We start from the raw sequence: 19608 nt of genomic DNA, 5'->3' as shown, positions 1-19608 counted from the left end.
TGCAGGGGGGGCTGGAGCAGATCTCAGCTACCATAGGGTGAAAGGCAGAGTACACCATGGACAGGTTGCCAGTCTGCTGCAGGGCTAACACAGAGACATTTGCACTCGAATCCATACCTATGGACAATTTAGAATCACCAATTAACCTAACCCCACTAGGTGCATGTCTTTAGACTGCAAACACAGGGAGAATCTGCAAACTGCACACACAAAGGCCCCGGTGTGGATTTTAACCCAGGATCTTCTTACTGTGAGACAGTACTAACCATCGTACTGTATTTGCAAGAATTTCAAGCAAACTTTTTTTTCCCCACTTTGTCATTATGGGCTATTGTATGTAGAATTTTAAAGTGAAAAATGAATTGAATCCATTTTGGAATAAGGCTATAACATCATAAAATGTGGAACAAGTAAAGTGCTGTGAATACTTTCTGGACGCACTGTTGATGCATGACTTGTTTGCTCTCCCACAGCGTGCTACTCATGCTCATCAGCCTCATCCAGATGACCATATGGGCAGAGAGTGAGCATCAGATCCCCACCAGAGAATTCATTAGCAGCCTTGAAATTGCACAGTGCCATCATCCTTCTGTTTCTTTGAGGTAGCCAATGGAATTCAGACTTATGGGCAGCCTGAGGCAATGACACCACCACTCACTGAAGGGGAACAGTAATTGGACTATGTGTCAGAAAAATCCAGGTTGTGACAAGCCACTCAGCACAGTGTCGCCTTGGCCCCCGATGCAAAGCCGTCTCGTAGCCACTGACTCAACTGATCTGCGTAGTTGCTTCTTTAGCTTTAGAATGGAGGTCAGTGGAGTCACTGTAGGTCAGCAATGTGAAAAGCCTTTCAGTTCCTCTTTTTGAGCATCCCACCATAACACCAAGGAGCTTTGAAAGAAGCACGGGAAGGCTGAAATATTTAATAGGAAATACAGCACTTCACATTTACATTACACCACACTTCATATATAGCTCATGAAACTCCTTTATTTGTGACTGATGGAAGTGCGAATCAGCTAGAAGGGACTGCACAGAGCATGTGGAAAGCATGTTAAACAGATGTCAGTTGCAAAATAGATTCCCTCTTCAGCCTTGCTATGCTTCTTTATACGTTTTTTTTTTCCAAGAGGAAAACATTGTGCTATTTGACAAAGCACGTAGATGTAAAAGACAGCAGAAAATAGTAATAAAATTACAACAAAAAAATACTGACAAGAACAGAATCAATCGTAAACATGTTTTGCATTTAGACAGTTCAACAATACATAGCATGAGTCTTCATTTAAATATTATATATAAAAGTGACAGGTGTTCATTATAATAGACAATAAAAATAATGCTTAACAGGGTATTTGTTAGTGTATTCATTAAACATACAATATGTACACTTTTATACAAGCCAGTCAGTCTAAGCAGAAAAAACTCAATTTTTTCCAGAAGAATCTTTTGTTTAGCTTGAAGTTTAAAGTAATTCGGAAAGTGTCAGGTCAAAGCAATGTGTCAGACATTATTGATTTTTAAAAGTTGTATAAGATGACTCTCCACTTGCAGACAAGAGCTTTTCAAGTTTGACTGTAGCTCGAGAAGCAAACTCTTCCACAGGTCAGTTTGGCAGGGAGCTGGTCACATTCACCTCTACTCTAAAAAAAAAAAACAGCTGGCTAGCAAAACATTTAAAGTTGTTGAATTTCGGTGTGTGGTTTTACAGTATATTACTGCCCTGCGGAGTAACACCTCTACATTTGCATGACTTTTTCATGTTTTCCTCTTAACCGGTGAGACCTTGATGTCTTTTCTTCCACCTGCCGTTCGTCTGTGTAGCGTTGACTCCTCGTCCTCTCCAGCCTGTTGCTTAGCAAAGTTGACAAACACCTGAAAAACCGAAAGTGCGCCAACATTTTAATGCAAGTGATAAATTATAATGCATAGGATTGAATCATAATTTATTTATATCCAGCTCTACATAAGTGATATTTAAATGTCAGGCTTACAACAGCAGTTATTAGCAGATTATGAATATATTTATCAACAACTATAATCTCTCCTATGGAGGGGAAGATGTGTGTACACAGATGGTGTTTAAATAAACCATGCTATTATATGAAATATGTTTTCATAAGAGTTCTAGCTGTTCATGGTAAAACTCCATTACATGCATAATATGTTTAGTTATTTATGTACTCTTTATAAATGACAAAAATTGCAACCTAAAGATTGAATATTTTCATCTATGACAAAAACTGACAGTTATTGCCTCCTTGTCATGGGACAAATACCCTTCCGTTTTATTAACACAGTGTCATTTCTCATTGTTGTATGTCATCCAAACCTGATCCAGTGTTGTCTGGGAAACAGAGTAGTCTTCGATGCTGAGCCTGTCTTTATTGGCCACCACCAGCTGAAATATCCTCGCTAGGGAGGATGAGGCGATCTCGTACTGCAGCGTGTTGTAGTGCTTCTCCCGCTGAACGCAGCCAGGGAAACTGGTCTCCATAAAGCTCTCGACAGGCTCCAGCTCTGGGGACAAGCCTGCTTTAGCTGGCTTGATTTTCATCGTGACCACGTAGCCATCACCAAATCTAAATGAAGGAAACAGCATCAAAACATTCAACATGTTTCCTTATGTGCTCTTATCATTAGTTGATATTAGCTAGAAAATGCCACTGTGACTAAATGACCACTTATATATTTAAATAGTAACAGTCAAAATATGTCTTACTTGTATTTGAGATGCTGAATGGTACCCAGACACTTGAAGGTTCCATTGACCATGATGGCCAGTCGAGTGCACAGAGCCTCACACTCCTCCATGCTGGTAAAAAAACAACAATAATCCATCTTTATTTTTACTGCTGCTGTTTCATGTTTGAGCAATGCATCATCATTTCATGGACCTCTGTGGCGAAATCAAGTGAATGCAAATGTAGCCATGATTTCATCAACAGTTAACCGTTTGGTCAGCTGGTGCAGCAAATGTGTCCAGAGGATTTTAATTTCATTATTAGGCGAACCTGTGTGACGTTAGCACCACGGCCCTGCCATCCCGAATCACACTCATGATGGCATTCCACAGGAAGCGTCGAGAGTGGGGATCCATCCCTGTCGTGGGTTCGTCCTAAACGCACAGAGCCAGAAACAGCCAACTTGAATGTCTGAGCACATAATTCCATGCAAACAGAGACCAAAACCTTTTCTTTATCAGCATATGGCAAAGATCTCAGATTTATGCCAATTTGAACTGATCTGCACAGTTGCTTGCCAGTGTATAAAACATTCGAGGCCAGGCTTGACTGAACCCATATGGCTTCCCATCTGGATTCATAGAGCATTTCATTGATAAATCCCTGCATAAAAATTTAAAATCCCAAACAATGGGCTCATGAGCTTTTCGTCACTGGCTAACTCACCAGCAGCACCAGGGCCGGGCAACCAATCATTGCAATAGCTGTGGAGAGTTTGCGTTTGTTGCCTCCACTGTAAGTCCCCGCACAGCGGCCTGCATATTCTGACAGACCCAGCTTCTGAATGCCCCACTCTGCAACCTAGATGGAGAAAAAGATTCATCTTTAGTGGCTACTTGAATCCAAAACAGTGATCTTTTATAATGGACAACCCACCCGTTAAGATAGCATTTCATAAAATATCATAAAATGCATGAGCAAAATTAGTACAGAAAAGAAGAATGGGCAAATATTTAAAAAAAGAGAACAAAACCATTATGAACAAAGCAGATTTCTACTGCTTTGCTGAACTAAAGTGTCACTGGACTAGCCGAGTGAAAAACATCCTTAGCCTGTTCGATATGTAAAGCAGCTGGAGTCCAACTCACTCTGGGGATCTCTGACTCGGGCACCCCTCTGAGACGAGCGTAAAGGTAGAGATGTTCCCTGCCAGTAAGAAGCTCATCGATGGCATCAAACTGAGGGCAGTAGCCCATGTTCTGGTGCACATCCAGAATCTCTGTCAAGATGCTACAAAACAGGACAAACAATGCAATTCAGTGCAGTGGGCTGACGGAGCACCTAACATGGTAGGAATAACAAAACATCAATCAATTCCAGAAGGGACAGATCTATAGTGATTATTTAAGAAAGCTATCTGAAGAAGCTCAGAAGCTGATTCCTCTCAATAGAAAGGGACTAAAACATTGCTTACCTAATCTTCTTGTCAAGTGTATTTAATTTAATGCCCATATTTGTCAGACAATAATTACTATCATTTGACACATCGGTGCTTCACATTCTTTGAATCCCTAGATTTTTGTTCAAAGACATTTTCCACTTAACTGAGCAGGTATTCTGAGGGGAAAACTGTGAATTTTCAAATAACTGGCATGAAACTCCTTGACAAAATGAGAATTTAGACTTTGAAATCTAATTGTTATTCAAGCCCTCCTAGGCTGCGTTTTTTCCCCAATCAGAGTATCACAGTGATGAGTTTAATAGTCTGATGGTGTTAACACACAGGTAATGTCAGGTTGACCTTCCCGTATTCAAACTGTCTTATTCAGTGAACTGTTTCTGGTTTTCACTCATCTGGAACTGTGTGCAGGATAAACTAAGAGCAAAGTTTTCTATTTTTTGAATAAATTCCATCCGATGCAGGCCTGAACAGATTTTGTGTTCTGTTATCCAGGGACCATTTTTTTGAATAAACTTTATGTACCTGTAACCAGCCACAGAAGCCTCTCCAGAGGTGACATCAGTGTCACCAGTTAGCATTTTGAAGGTTGTCGTCTTCCCAGCTCCATTTACTCCCAAGAGACCAAAGCACTAACAGGAAAAAACGCAAACAGGCTTATGAATGCACTTAAATAAACTCCCATTTATATAGAATGAAACTCATATTCCATCACATTCGATCAAGCTTGATTAGACTAACTAGAAGAGATAAATATAGAACTGCAAATTGCGAGGCGTGTTACCATGCCGCTGTAATGCTCTAATGCCAAATCAGTTTGTCAGTTTATTTGAAGAGATGCAGAAAGAGAAAACTGACAGCAAATAGAAAAGAGTAGTAGGTCTCAATATAAATGTCCTCAGTGACTTTACCTCTCCTGCAGGGACTCCCACACAAATCCGGTCCACAGCTGCCCTCTTCCTGCCCACATACGTCTGTGCAGAGAAGGCAGGGAGACATTTAAGTTGTGTAGTGCTGCTCGAACAATAAGAATTTATGTTTAAAAAAGGTGGTGGATTTTTTGGGAAAATAGTTAAATTCATGTTTAGCACTGCATTAAGTTTGCTATCCAGTATTTATAAAGAAAAGTTCTATGATTCTGGTATCGGGAAAGCACTCTCGCGTTACTTGAGACACAAACAAAAATAAAACAACTCCCACCTTCTTTCCTGCTCCGTCTCCATAGAGGGATTTACTTATGTTATTTATGGGCTGTTTTGCATTATAATCTGAATTTCACAACTTTTATTTCTTTTTCAGATACTTGCATGATGAGACCTGTAGCTGGTAGAAACATTGCTAATGAAATTAAAGGGAGCTGTAATTCCAATGTGTGGCGACCTTTTCTGTATTCAGTACTTATCCCACTGGAGTTTTTCTGAATGTTCCCACGAATACTAACCTTTAGTGCCTTCCCCTCTGTTTTTAATTTTTCATTTAACTGGATGCTGATGTGAATACAAATGAAAGGATGTCTGGAAATAAATTTAATTCTGAAGCTGAAAATGAAATTAACAAAACTGGCCTGGAAGAAACCTTGAAACTTCTATTTCATACAGTCTTATAATCCAAAATGCGCAATGAAATATCACAATAAATATGAAATTAGTCGTTTGATTAAAATGTATACCTTAGAGAGGTCCCTGATCTGCAGAATGTCAGCCTTGTTCCCTCCATCGTAAATCCTCTGCCTCTCTGCTGCAACATCATCATCCTCATCTTGTGCAGGACTCTGCTTGTAGTCTGACAACCTGGGAGATTTGGAAAAAAATCATCAGCACTGAAGCTTCTAGTGCAAAAGAGCTCCTCTGCTCTAAATTCTAACCCTATGGTTAAGTTACTGTTGTTTATTTAAATTTTAAGCTAGTGTGCTTTTAGCTGTGTTCTTACCAGTGGTCCAGGAAGAATCTGTACTGGATCAGAAGATTAAGAATAAAATAAACAAAGCCTTCCACTGCCATGAAAGAAATATTTTTTCCCACAAAGTCCCATCGGAAAGGGTCCAATGTGTAATCTTCACCTGGAAACAGACGAGGTCCAAACTCAAACTTTACTACAATTTTCAGTGAGTGAAAGGGTACTTTATGCATAGACAGTACAGATGGTACAACACTACGCTTAATCTAGCCTAGAAGATCTACATGTCATGGTCCTGGATCGGTGACCCAGCGTTTTGTTGTTGTTATTGTTATTATTATTATTATTATTATTATCTCATGTTTGGGGGTATTCTGATTATGTATTTGGGGTTGGATGTTTCAGTTCTTTGGTTACGGTTTATGCTCCCAGTCAGTTTCGTGTTCTTTGTTCCGTCAGTGTATACTTCCTGTTTTACTTTGTAGATCCATGTGTGACTTCACTGTGTTCAGCTTGTGTCTTCCTATCATTATGTGAATTAGGATCAGCTGTGCTTCCCTCCTATGGTCATGTCATCTGTGTAACTCTGTGTCTCTCTGCCTGGTTCATCACTCCGTGTTCTTATGGTTTCAGGTTAGTTCTTTGGTTTTCCCCAGTTTAGCTTTTGTTAACTCCCCATTCTGCTCTTCCTGTTTTTGCCACTTTGTCACTCGTGTAAATAGTTCACTCGCATCACATTCTATGCCTGCATCTTGGGTCCTCCTCAACACCACACGTCTGCTACCCCAGCCATGACACTACAGTGTGGTATTAAGAGTACAAACTACTAGAAACTATGAGAACCCAAATTAGCAATTTTGTAAAAGTTTGCTTGAATATTTTCACAAATCACACAGTATGAAATTTTATCAGCTAAAATGATGGATAGGTACACAGTACATACCAAAGCGGGCATACACATCAGTAACAGCCTGGTTCATGGCCATGTCTATCAGCCCCCGTCCCAGGCAGAAGTGAGGGAACACCAGCAGGACTTTCTTCAGCCCCTCATTGAACACGAGCAAAGACTGGCCACACAAAAAAAGTTACCTCAAACATCTAAATATAAAAATATATCACATAATTGCAACATCTTTTCTAAAAAATTTTGAAATGCATCAGATGTTCTAAGAATGAACAGCTCATATACATGACCAGGAAATGCAAATATTCTACTTTGGTTTTGAGGGAAAGTTGAGGACCTAAAATATATTCATCCACTTATCCAGGTCATGGGGGCAGAACTGTCCAGGCCTCCCTCTCCTCAGTCATCTCCTCCAGCTTTTCAAACCAAGAGACATCTCTCTAGCATGTCCTGTGTCTATTCTAGGTTCTCCTCCCAAAACACCTCATATAAGTGATAATCAGCTGACATTTCACCCTCTTTTCACCTGAGTTCACACAACATACAGCCAGAGATTGATGATTACAAAATCGATCATCTATCCTGGTTTCAAGTGCACTTCCAAACAGTGGAATCTACAGATGGGGTACAAAGAAGGCCCAATAAGGTCCACAAGCTAAGGTCTGGCTGCCACTCTTCCAGGCCGAGGTTCTGGTATCCATAGTCCAGGTGAGGTTCATTTGTTTCTTTTTTCTGTCTTTCTAGGGGTTGTCTGAATTGCTAGGTCTGCGCCTGGACCAATTTAACTTGGGAGACATAACCAGGGGCTCCCAAATCAAATTGGTATAAACATAGTTTCTCCTTGTTAAACTTTAAAAAGTTGCTGAAATTTTCTTTAAAGTAGACCCACCACCCAGTCATGCTTGACACTGGAGCAGATGTCTTTTCTTATGTTAATTGCACATTTGATATAAGAACAGCCTTCCTCAGCTGTTTCCTATTTTTCTCCCAAAGAACAAGACTCTAGAAATTAAGAAAGCGATACTTCTTTTCAGCTGAAATAAAACCTCTTTCTTTCCAGTGATCATTTTTATGTCTTGCTTCGCCTACACAGATAAGTCTAAAATATAGCAATTAATTTTTTAATGGGTTTTAAATGTATTCATGTATAAAGCAAACAGTTTTTTCACCATAGAAATGCACAAATTCTCTGAAATCCTTGGAAATATCAGGCAACAAAAATATAGCCCATTTGACCTTCAGCTTCTCTCATGACTCATATGTCATGAGAGAAGCTGTGTACAGATGTGCATTGGACAGAACCATCTGGAGGGAAGGACAATCTCCATTTTCTTTTTCTTTTTTTTTGAGCAGGCAGTCACCTGTCACGATGAGAGCACATCTGCACATATGTGCCCTTTCCCTCCAACTTCAGTTTCCTTCTGCTTCTCTTTTTCCTTTATTTTCCACTTGCCAGCATAGGTGTTGGCAGTTGTTGTGGTCGACTTACATGTTCACACCAAACTGTCAATCAGGAGTCTAAAAGCCCTGCAGTTATTAGTTATCCCCTGCCCTGCAGACCAGCAGCTTAACTTCCCTCATGCTTCCCCAGCTGTGCCAAACAATTGATCAGCTTTTGTGTAAGCACCTACTATATAGCTGTTTTATAAAAGAGAAATTCCACTTAACTGCTTCAGTGTAAGGTTTCTAGTGCTCTGCATGCCAGCTGACTGTCACATTGTCCTGACTTAGTATAGATCTGCACCTAATGTGATGAGTAACACCTGTGCTTTCCTGCTGTGCTAAAAAGCCATATACTCTACAACAGCACTCCCCTGACTCTAATCCTAATTCTGATCATTCTGTCCCTGTTGGTAAACATCAGCTGCCATGTGTTCAAATCCTTTGGGGGCAGGAATGTATTCAAAAAATATGGTTAAAAACATATTTTACTCATTCAGCCATCAGGGAGCAAGAATAAAATGACCATAATATTCACTCAGTCATATTACAATACATATAATAATATTATATAGTAGATATTATGACACCATAATATTGCTGTATTATAATATTTTAGAATATAAACAGTCACTGTTACAAAATACTGTTTGGTGACAGTTTTATCACTGTATTGTTTTATGAAAAAGCTTTTGTGTGAGTTTAATAAGGAACATTTGTGTTCTCATGTCTTTCTGCACTCATGTGTTGGTCTGTTCTTGCTCTTCTATTTATCTCCTTTCCCACTGAAGAATTCTGATCCAATCTTACTTCCAATTTTCAAACTCAAATCACCTCAGTCTTTGATCCCCAATCAAACCATCACCTGCCGTTTCATCCAACTCATCCTCCAGTGTCTAGACTTTACAGGTCTTGTCCTATCTTCTTCATTCAGAATCCTGTTTTGCTACTTCATCAAACCACCATCTATTAACTTTTCATGAATTATTCAGTTTATTTCACAAAAATTATATTCTTTGCTTTCAAATGTTCTCTCACTATTGTAAAAACATTTGTAATGTTTTATAAATGTATGCGATTCAGCTGTGGCTGCTTCATTCCAAAAGTAATAGCACTGAAAATGTTGCCCTGTAGTTACTGGTGAAGCTGAACTGGAATGTGAGTATAACTGTGCAAATGCAAAACATAATGTAAGATGTAATGATTAATTCAAATAAGCATTAAGTGCAGTGAAATGTTAGAAGGCTACATGGTTTTTAATCAGTACATACCCGATTGTTTTCAAACAGCTCCAGGATGAAAGTGATGGCACTGCTGTTGATGCCTATGAACAGGTTGATGCAGGACAGAGACACATATGCTGTACTCGGGATGTTGAATATATAGGACAAGGGATACATCATGGGTGTCACTGACCACCTAAAGGCAAGAGATTAAAAGACAAAAACCAACATATTTTTAAAAATTCTCAATTTAAAATATATTTTTCTTTGTTTGTACTTTTAATTTTAACTTTTCTATTAACTTTTTGTCAATTATTTAGTTATTCGGTTATTGTCTTGTTATACCATAGCAACAGAACAACAAAACCGAACCAAATTAAAGTAAACAACAGCTTACCCATAGAGCAAAAGGAGTGCTATTAGTGCTGGCAGGTTGGATGGTGATGTGTAACACTTTTTGTCAAAAGCCATGAAAATGCCAACTACCATTGCAGAGCTGAGAGTGTAGTTCATCTAGATAAACATGAAGAGTGATTAAGAAGACAGAAATCCAATATTATGAAAAATAGCTCTGATATAGGATATATTAACATACAGTTATTACATTTCACTTAAGCCAGTCTAGCTTCACTTACCATGTCCCAAAAGAAGTTGGACACCCAGTAAACTACAGGGCTGACCCCACTGACGAACTGCAGGTGCTTGGCTTTGGTCACGCGCTCCTGTATGAGGTAGAGGACGAAGCTAGCAGGGATGAAGGACATGGCGAAAATAACACAGATTGCCACCACGGCGTCGACTGAAGTGGTCAGCCTGATGGAGGAAGCAGATGAAGTCAGTTCTATATATTCTGGGGTTTGTTATTAAGAGACTAAAAACAATGCTGAATCCATGCTAAGTCACAAATGGTTTGAGGCTTTAGGTTTTCTCTGAATTATTAATGAGATAATTAAAAATAAAAGCATTTTTTGGCCATAAATATATCTCTATAGTACTGTGCCAAAGTCTTGAGCCACACCACATTTCTCCTTTTTTCTGGAGAAGTGGAGGATGATTTTTGAATCTTTGGGATTCAACTTATTGGTGCAACAATATGTTTTCATGTCTGTCAAACTCTGTTTTCTTTGGCATTTTTACAGATTGAACTAAAGAAATGGGAACAAATGATGTGTTTTTGTGACAGGCTGCTGGTAACAAAGTGCTAAAAGATACAACTTAAAATTGGTTCTTTGCCAGTTTGTCTGTTATGTGTAAACACAACAATATTCTTTCATCCCTTGAATAAGGTGCATTTTTTATGATCGAATGTTTCATAAGTCAGTGTTAAGTGGTTAAAAAATATATTCCTCTGAAAATAGTCAGTTACAAAGTCTGAACTGAAAATGACTGAAAACGAAAATCTTTCAAAGGCCATCAGAAAGCTTCAGAACGCATTGCTCAAGATCACTTTTAAAAGAACTTCTGGCTCATTGGAAACAAAAAATAAAGAAATGAAAGGTGGCTTGAAACCTTTCACCAGTACTTGAACTTATTAGATATGTTAAGCCTACAGAAAAGACAACCCATGTATATTAAGCTAAATCCAAATAATGTGATAATTCACAGCTTAACATTAGAAACACACATAGTAACTTGCGCCTTTAGCTTCTGATTGTTCAGTTTCTTTTCATAATAAGAGAAAAATTATAGAACAAAATAAAATTCTGGTCTGTACATATGCATTTTTGCAGTGTCCATCACAACACCTGAACGCTGGACTTCAAAGACTATACGGAAAAAGGTGGATTCAAAATCACTTGTGATTTTTGAAGTCCTATTCTGAAAATATGGACTTGAGCATGTTGGCTTTCACCATGCTGAAACAAGACGTGATGAGTAAGAAGTGAATTTGACGGAGCCTGCCCCTAATCACATCCTGATTTAACGTCCAATTTAAACTAATGTGACTAAATTAAATGGCATCATAATTTATAAAATGAAAATGAAATTTGATAAATAAGAAACTGAGACATTAAAGCCACCAGGAAAATGTTTATAGTCACTAGGAAGTAGTAAATCAAGTGAAAAGCGGGGTCATTAAATATGGTATGTATAATAATATGCTGTATGTGCTAGTCATATATAGGCAATCAGTCTTCTTTTTGCATTTCACTTTGTGGATCATTGGAAAAGATTATAGGTTTAAGGCACTTCCCCACAGATTTCTACCTATGTCCATCTTTTATACCCTCTATGGTTGATTTACAGACTACACAAACACATACATTTAAACACAGCTAAAAAAGAAAAAACTACAGTTATTACTCACACAGTGACTTCAGAAAGCTGCTCTTTAGTGAGGTTTAGTGGGTGGTTGATGGCAGTGATCCCGAACTCTACAGGGTTGGCATTTGTGGGTAGGAAGGCTCGCAGAATAGCATTATTAGCCACATTGATGAAGGCCACCATGGCATGCCAGCCTTTGTTATTATACCACACCTGGCAGAGAAGAACAGAACTAATTGAGCACATCTCGCAACTGTGTGATCAGCCTGTTACACAACATAGAGGATCTCCAAATGTAGTCTTCAGAATAAATTTACAAGTGGAAAACATTTAAGCTAACTTACAGGAATCAATCAATGACATGACAGACAATCAGAAAGTGAAAGGTTTGTAAAACACAAGCAAAGTATTAGACTGTCAAACTGCTTGCGTTTACAGTCATTTGTGCCACTTTGCTATTTGTGGAAAAACCCACTCTTCTATCGAGCTGCACACCTACCTTTATATTGAATTCACTTTCCATATATCGTAAGAAAGTGCCAATGTCCCTCAGGGCAAGTCTGCTATAGTAACCCTGCAGACAGCAGTTCATTATTATTAATTTTTATTGACTTATTTCAAACTTGCACACTCGATCTGTAAATCATAACACAAGAATAATCACCCCAGTGATGTTGAGCATCCGTCCCAGCTGATGAAAAACGTTCCGGATGTCTTTAGGGTCCACATCCAGGATGGGGAGTTGCCCTCCAACTGACAAACCTCCATATCTGAGGACAGAAGATATCCACTCACATCACAGTTCCTAACATCAGCATGTCTTTAACACATTGCTGTGTCGTTGTAACAAACGACAAAACAAAAATGGGGAAAGAAAATATTAAATAAAGAAATAAAATTGTTACCTTTGTTCATTCACCCAGTACTTGCTCTTCAAACTGTGAAAAGAAATGTAGTTTTCATTAAGGAGAATGATCATTAATATTTGCTATTTGCCTTTCTTTTTTTTTAGCTCTTTGTTTTTCTTTTGCCTTAGACCTTTTCTCCTTTTAATTTCCTTTAGGACATATTTTCCAGCTCTGTGAGGGTTTTTAACACACTTGTATTTCTTCTTTAAATCCACCTGGTTTTACCTTTTGAGTACAGTTTACAACTACATTCAAACTCACCTAGTTCTAATAAGACTGGGGTAGGTTTTGACCAAGTAGTCAGAGATGTTCCTGTCAGTCAGATCCAGCATTGTGTCTTCCGTTGGCTCCAGTCGCTGGCGAGGGGGCAGACCTCCTGCACCATCTGGACAGATGGGCATCATGGTCAGTTTGTTACTTGTGCTGCACTGGCAGGAAGGTGATGGGTTTCTCTGGTTCCATGCAGGACTTTGTAAGATGTTGCTAACCGCTGGGGAGACATCAGGATACTCCCACTCTGGGGTCCTGTTACTGCAGGGAACTCTGGAGGGAGAGGAGTGAAGAAATTAAACTGCAAAGGTAAAATCACTCATGCGGTAAAGCTACTATCTATGCACTGTATATACTTAGTTGTAGTTTTAACCATCCACTGTATATAATTCAGCCACTGGATTATTCTTTTTTAATGAAGCTTTTTTTGCTTTTTGCAGTTCTCCAATAAATAATTTAAATGAAGTTAAAGCAAGAGTTCAATAAGGTTTTTTTGCTGCCCTAAATTCTTCATTATTTCATTTTTGTCAAAAGTCTAAATTTTAATTTTGCAGCTCTTGTCCACTTTACTCATGCTCTCCAAAACTTTCCTGCTTTTTGAATTCATTGTAATATCTCACTGTGCCTTTCATCCCTCCTCCTCCCTACACCCAGCTCATTCGGACTGTCCTTGGAGTCTCATCCGAAGTCTCCATCAGCCATCTGCTCACTCTATTTCAACGCCAGCAGCATCTAGAGATTGAGTGGTCTAGTCACTACCTCCCACCTTTATTCGGGACTCCCCTGTATAATGCTACTTGTTATTGTACTGAAAAAAAAAGTTCTGTTCTCACTGCTTTTGCTTTTTTTTTTCCCTTCCAAACTTCTTGGAGCTGACTGTTATGACTTTGAGTCTTTTGGATTAATAACTCAAAACGGAAGTATGAAGCTTAAAATTAAAGTATTTGACAACAAATTTGAATATTATTTTTTTTAAATGAGTTTAATGTTATTCCAGATCCAGATTCTGCAGATTTGCTTCTATTAAAAAAAATACATATGGATACAGTTTAAAGATGTGTTTGTTTGACTATACCGTTTCCTGGCATTGTATGAGCCCTAAGAAAATAGACATCAGTGCTCTAAGATGTAGCAGAAGGAGTGTTGTTATCTCTAGTCATAATGCTCACCCTAGGGGTTCTCCTTCCATGCATCGCGTGCCCAGGCCTGGTGGCTTTAGCAAGCGCTCTATAAAGTGTTTCATTTTGGGGTCATATGGCCTCTCATTGCTAATACAGTGATGAAAAAATACAAAGAAGAAAATTAAATTGGAGAAAAAAGCAAATATCTATCATCCAACATGTTACTGAAAGATTTATCTAAAGCCTTCACACCTGAAGAAGGTGAACTGCTGTCCGTACATCCAGGGGCTCAGAGTGAGACTGGGATATTCTCCAAAAGGAGGGACAATCATGGTGAAGATCAGTGCTATCAAGACAAAACTGGCAGGAAGGACGATCTGGAATCAGACAGTCACAAGCATAATAACAACAGTTTAGAAAATGTTTTGCAAAATAAGCGGACACATCCAAACAAATTTGGCTCAAAAAATGTTCTCAGTAAACACACTGTATCTGTTAAAACCGTCAAATTCATTCAAATAGGTCTCTCAAGAAACTCACACCAGTCTATTTAGTTTATATGCTCCACACAATGCAACCACAAAGCCATTTCACTCATCACGTCATTCCCATGTTTATGAGATCCTGTACCTGTGCCAAAAAGTCTTTCTGGCTTCGTGTGGCATGGTGGAACCTCTTTACCAGCAGAGCATGGAACTGTTTCAGGATCAGAAATCCACCTTTCACCTGCCTGGAGCCCTTTCCTGCACTGCTGTCCGATGACTGGTTGGTGGGGTTCACTCCATTATGTTCTGTGTTCAACAAGAAAACAGTAAGCAGCACTAAAACCATATCTACAGAAAACAAAGCATTTTAGATGAACTGCATAATCTGCATGTGGGAACAGGCTGTGAATGAGTGTTACTACTAAAATCCACTGAGCAAGGCATCTAAAGTATTCTGAGGATTATGAATATATTTTCTGAATACCACAAATGCATGAATGCGAGTAAATATATGAATCTGATGCAGCACTATAAATAGAAAAGAGCATATAAGCAGCAAAAACAGACACTAAATTCTAACTAAGGCAGCCTGTACCTGGGCCATTCAAGCTGAGTGAGGCTTAACACAAAAGGATTTAAATGGTCACAGAAAACATGTTCTGTGCTCGAATAGTACTTTTTTGCATACTTGTCACACTTAGATGTTTCAAATCATGAAACTAATTTTAATATCAGACGAAGAATAAATAATAAATGATCAATTATTAATTTCTTGTTGAATCAAGAATACACTTGACAAAGTGAAGTTGGTTGAAAGATTTTAAAAAACAACACAACTGGGACTCCAGTGAACCACAGTGAGCACCATTATGTGCAAATTGAGTGAACTGTGGTGCACTTTCCCAGGAGTGGCCAGCCTACCAAAGAAATTGCAAGAACTTCGGGCCTCACTTGTTTCAGAGTTCATGATTTAACAATAAGAACGAGACTGGGCAAAAATGGCATCTACTGAAAAGCTGCAGCGTGAAAACCGCTGCTGACCAAAAAAGAACAAAAAGGCTGATCTAATACCAAAAAATATCTTGATGGTCTCCAAGCGTTTTGTCTGTGGACACACCAGACAAAAGCTGAACTTTTTTGAGGGTTTTCATGGCGGCTTTGCTACTTCAGGACCTGGATGACCTGACATAATTGATGAAACCACGAATTATGCTCTCTACAAGAAAATGTTCAAGTAGACTGTATGGCCATCAGTTTGTCCCCTGAGGTTGAAGCACATGTTAGTTGTGCAGCAGGACAACGATCCAAAAGAGCACCAGCAAATCCATCATTGAATGGTTCAGGTAATAAAAATAAAGGTATTCTATGTAAATTTGATTGAGATTCTTTGCATAATCTTAAAGTTGATGCTCAAAACCATCCCAATGAGATGAATTCAAACAGTTCTGCAACAACGTCCAGGCCAAAATGCCTCCAAAGTGATGTGAAAGACTCATTGCCAGTTATTGCAAACACTTGAATGCAGGGGTGACACAAATGGTTATTAGGTCAGGGGGCAATTATTTTTTCACATAGGGCTAGGTAGGTTTGTATAGTTTATATCCCTTAATACATAAAATCATCATTTAAAAACTGCATTTCATATTTAATTGGGTTGTCTTTATATTAAAATATTGTTGTTTAAAAAAAACTGTTAGCCATACTTTCATTAGTAATTTTAGCATGTTTCATCTCTTCCTCAACTAAGACTTGTAGTTGTTAAGCCGCAGTCTATGAATTAGCCATACTATTTATTAATAGTTTAGTTAGCCATACTTTTGAAACCGAAGGGATCGCTATGTGGTTCTAAATCTCTCTGAGCTATTATAAACAGTAAGATGGAGATGGATGTAAGCTAAATTAGCAGCATGTTCACTCGTCGCACAACTTCCTTGTTCGGACCCCCTGTGACTTCACTAACCAATCAGAAGCCAGGAATTCCTATCCTCAGGTAAATTCAACACATAAATATTATTGCTTTGAACGTGCATACATAAAGAATCAAATATGTAAACATGTAAATATCAAATATAAATGGAAGTGGGTATATAATTATCTCTGAAAACCTCATCTAACCCATGTAGAATTTATTTCTACACTTTACAATTTTTCTACACCTGTCAAAGAGGTCATGTAATTAGTTAGACTTCTACTCCAACATATATGTGCACTTGGAAAAAAGAAAAACTGCTGTTCTCATGAAAATATCATAAACTGAAATCTTTCTGGGTCTATGAATTCAATTCATAGATAATATGTATGAATTGTTGACTAAAGTACCCAGTCACTTTTACATTTTAATCGTGTATGCATTCCCTTTGGCTGTTATTTTTACTGCTTACCCATTACCTAACTTTTTGAGGTCACTTCTTTAATTAATGGTTATAGTACCCCTAGCTACTGGAAAGGTACTCTCTGGGGTACTTGCTTCCCTGGTTGGGATAAATGCCTTTCAGAGTGTTATAAATAACTGTCCTTATGTGAAAAGTCCCACATAAAAAGTTAGGAATAAAATATTTAATCGATGAAAGAAAAAAAAGATCTGATTGGCCCAGGTTCAGTGACAAAAAACAGCATTTATATTGCCAGAGTTCAGTCTAATGGCTCTTAACGCTCTGACCTTCATCTCCCTCTATGCCAACATTGCAGCCATTTTTTCTCCCTTGTAACATCCACTGTTCTAGAAGTAGGACACATAAGTGAAACAAAAAACACACACATATGCACACAAACTAGAGGGTTAAAAAAAGACAAATGAAGCACCACACCACACTTGAAATCTAAACAAGTACTTTGGCTGCTTTTATAGTCACAGTTGTATAATCTACTTCGAGGATACGCAACACTAACAGCCTAATAAAAACAGGTGTGAGACTGGGCAAAGGGTCAGAAATTCAATTCCAGCAAAAGGCCATGGAGAATATCAGTGGTGGTATTTACCAGGAGTGGTGGCATTATTCGCAGCTTCTCCGTCTGCAGTGACCTTTATGAATATCTGCAGAGAGAGAAAAAGAACTTCCTTAACTTTCAAAACTTTTCATTCATGTAGTATAAGTTCATCCTTTATGTTCTGAATATATTGTACCCTTTTTTCTTTTTTAATTTTTAACTGACAAATCCCTAGAACTGTGTGCAAGTAGAAAGCAACAGCAGAAAAGAGAAAAGAAGAAAAGATGCAGGATCCAAGTCTAATAAAGACATTAGCTGAAATCTTATAGCACTTGGTCTTTAAAAAAAAACTTTACAGATGTATTAATATAGTTAAAATGCTGCAGAGGCATGTCATGTTTAAAAGTACACAATTTTTCTAATCCATCCAATGAAAACAAATGTTGACCTTTTCAGAGCTTTTAAAAGTACTAATAAGGGCAAAAAACAAACTTCTCTTACAATGTCTGGCTCTTTATTTCATTTATCAGAATTTTCAAACGGGGTTTATCAAAATTCAAACTTTCCAAAATTTAATATAAATACATATTCTGAAGACTCTTAAGCTATCCACAGTATCAACAAACAACAGACATCCGTACCTCCTCTAGTGATGTATCAGAGATGCCAAAGCTGCTTAGACCCATATCAGCAAGTGTCTCCTCCAGCTCCCTAAACAGGCTAGCATAGGCCCGATGTTTAAACCCTTTACTGGGGAGCAAATAGGTCAACTCCTGTCCAATCATCTCAATCAGCCTGGCCTCGGGGACATGGTGGTGGATAAGACTTGTGATGCTGTCTATATCCCCTGGAAAGAGGACAGAAATTCACATATAAATGAGCTACTTAGGAGCAAAGTGTTCCCAAAATAGCAGAAACCAACACAAGGACAAAGGAACAAAAACTGCTTGAGATGCAAAAAAAACAAAAAAACAAAAAACAAAAAATTTTATTCAAGCACATAAACGCATAAGCAAATTTACACTTCACCAGCTTCACGGGGTTGCATCTTAAGTACGTGTCCTCAGGCAGAACAGTAATAGCAAGCTCATGGGTCAATATGACCATTAAATTGGGAATGTGAAAAAAAATTGTCTGTTTATGTTCTGTTTTACAACTTTGATAAGTGGGCCAGTGATGCAAATTTCAACAAGTCCATACTGAAACGTATAAACAACTCAGCAGGTTGCACACACACGTGCTCCTCTGCTACACTTGTGAGGACGCTCACTTACAAAAGAAAAAACGTATTATTATTATGACATTATATTATTATTCTTATCGTTATTATTGTTATCATTATTATCATTACTTCTACATTTTTATTAGGCAGGGCTCTATTGTAAAAGGCTGATGCTATGCACCAGGAGTTTCACTGTACGATACATTTATTATTTACACCTATTCAACTGCTTATTAACAGAAATGCCAGTAGTGCATTTAAGCATATATAATTAGCATACAGGCATGGTTGAGACGACCTTCTAGAATGCAAACCAAGCATCAAAAGGGGGAAGAAATGTGATTTAATTGACTTTGATTGTGGCATCATTGTTGGTGCTAGACAAGCTGCTCTGAGACAGAATCTTAGACACAGCTGCTCTACTGGGATTTTCCCGCACAACCATCTCTAGGATTTACAGAGGATGATCAGAAAAAGAGAAAATATCCAGTGAACAACAGTTCTCTGTGTGAAAATGCCTTTTTTGTTTTCAGACATCAGCCGGGAAATGGTCAGACTGCTTTAAGCTGAAGGAAGACAACAGTCAATCAAATAAACACTTGTTACAACCAAGGTAGAAGACAATCTCTGCAGGATGCAGAACAGCTTGAACCTGCTGAGCTACAGCTACAGAAGATATTTTCTTGACACACTTCGGAACCCTTTTAGTACTAAGTTACATAATTAGTTACTGCCTATTTAACCATATCATGAAGAGAGCAAAGTAAAATTCCTTGTCTGTGCGCACAAACTTGTGCAACTAA

At 38.3% G+C, this 19608-nt stretch overlaps 1 protein-coding gene across 2 annotated transcripts in view; it reads right to left on the bottom strand.

The window, feature by feature from the left end:
* Nucleotides 1-903: 903 nt before the first annotated feature.
* LOC113010690 (retinal-specific phospholipid-transporting ATPase ABCA4-like) overlaps nt 904-19608 on the bottom strand; it is a 53197-nt gene continuing 34492 nt past the window's right edge. Inside the window, exons 26-50 of one of the 2 annotated variants that reach the window (XM_026149878.2) lie at nt 18225-18430; nt 17635-17689; nt 17315-17374; nt 14801-14961; nt 14423-14547; nt 14219-14317; nt 13041-13322; nt 12777-12809; nt 12536-12641; nt 12371-12445; nt 11915-12084; nt 10242-10419; nt 10004-10119; nt 9655-9802; nt 6983-7106; nt 6073-6202; nt 5813-5933; nt 5055-5117; nt 4669-4775; nt 3833-3974; nt 3411-3545; nt 3015-3118; nt 2723-2815; nt 2333-2582; nt 904-1875 (exon numbers count right to left, since the gene is read on the bottom strand). In XM_026149878.2, the coding sequence (XP_026005663.2) occupies nt 1759-1875; nt 2333-2582; nt 2723-2815; nt 3015-3118; nt 3411-3545; nt 3833-3974; nt 4669-4775; nt 5055-5117; nt 5813-5933; nt 6073-6202; nt 6983-7106; nt 9655-9802; nt 10004-10119; nt 10242-10419; nt 11915-12084; nt 12371-12445; nt 12536-12641; nt 12777-12809; nt 13041-13322; nt 14219-14317; nt 14423-14547; nt 14801-14961; nt 17315-17374; nt 17635-17689; nt 18225-18430 (3200 nt within the window). In that variant the 3' untranslated portion in view covers nt 904-1758. The remainder of the gene's footprint in view (nt 1876-2332; nt 2583-2722; nt 2816-3014; nt 3119-3410; nt 3546-3832; nt 3975-4668; nt 4776-5054; nt 5118-5812; nt 5934-6072; nt 6203-6982; nt 7107-9654; nt 9803-10003; nt 10120-10241; nt 10420-11914; nt 12085-12370; nt 12446-12535; nt 12642-12776; nt 12810-13040; nt 13323-14218; nt 14318-14422; nt 14548-14800; nt 14962-17314; nt 17375-17634; nt 17690-18224; nt 18431-19608) is intronic. The other variant, XM_026149879.2, reaches the window with a different exon arrangement.

This window comes from Astatotilapia calliptera, chromosome 18 (assembly GCF_964374335.1).
Source record: "Astatotilapia calliptera chromosome 18, fAstCal68.1, whole genome shotgun sequence".
Classification (NCBI taxonomy): domain Eukaryota; kingdom Metazoa; phylum Chordata; class Actinopteri; order Cichliformes; family Cichlidae; genus Astatotilapia; species Astatotilapia calliptera.
This window is presented reverse-complemented; position numbering and strand designations above follow the sequence as displayed.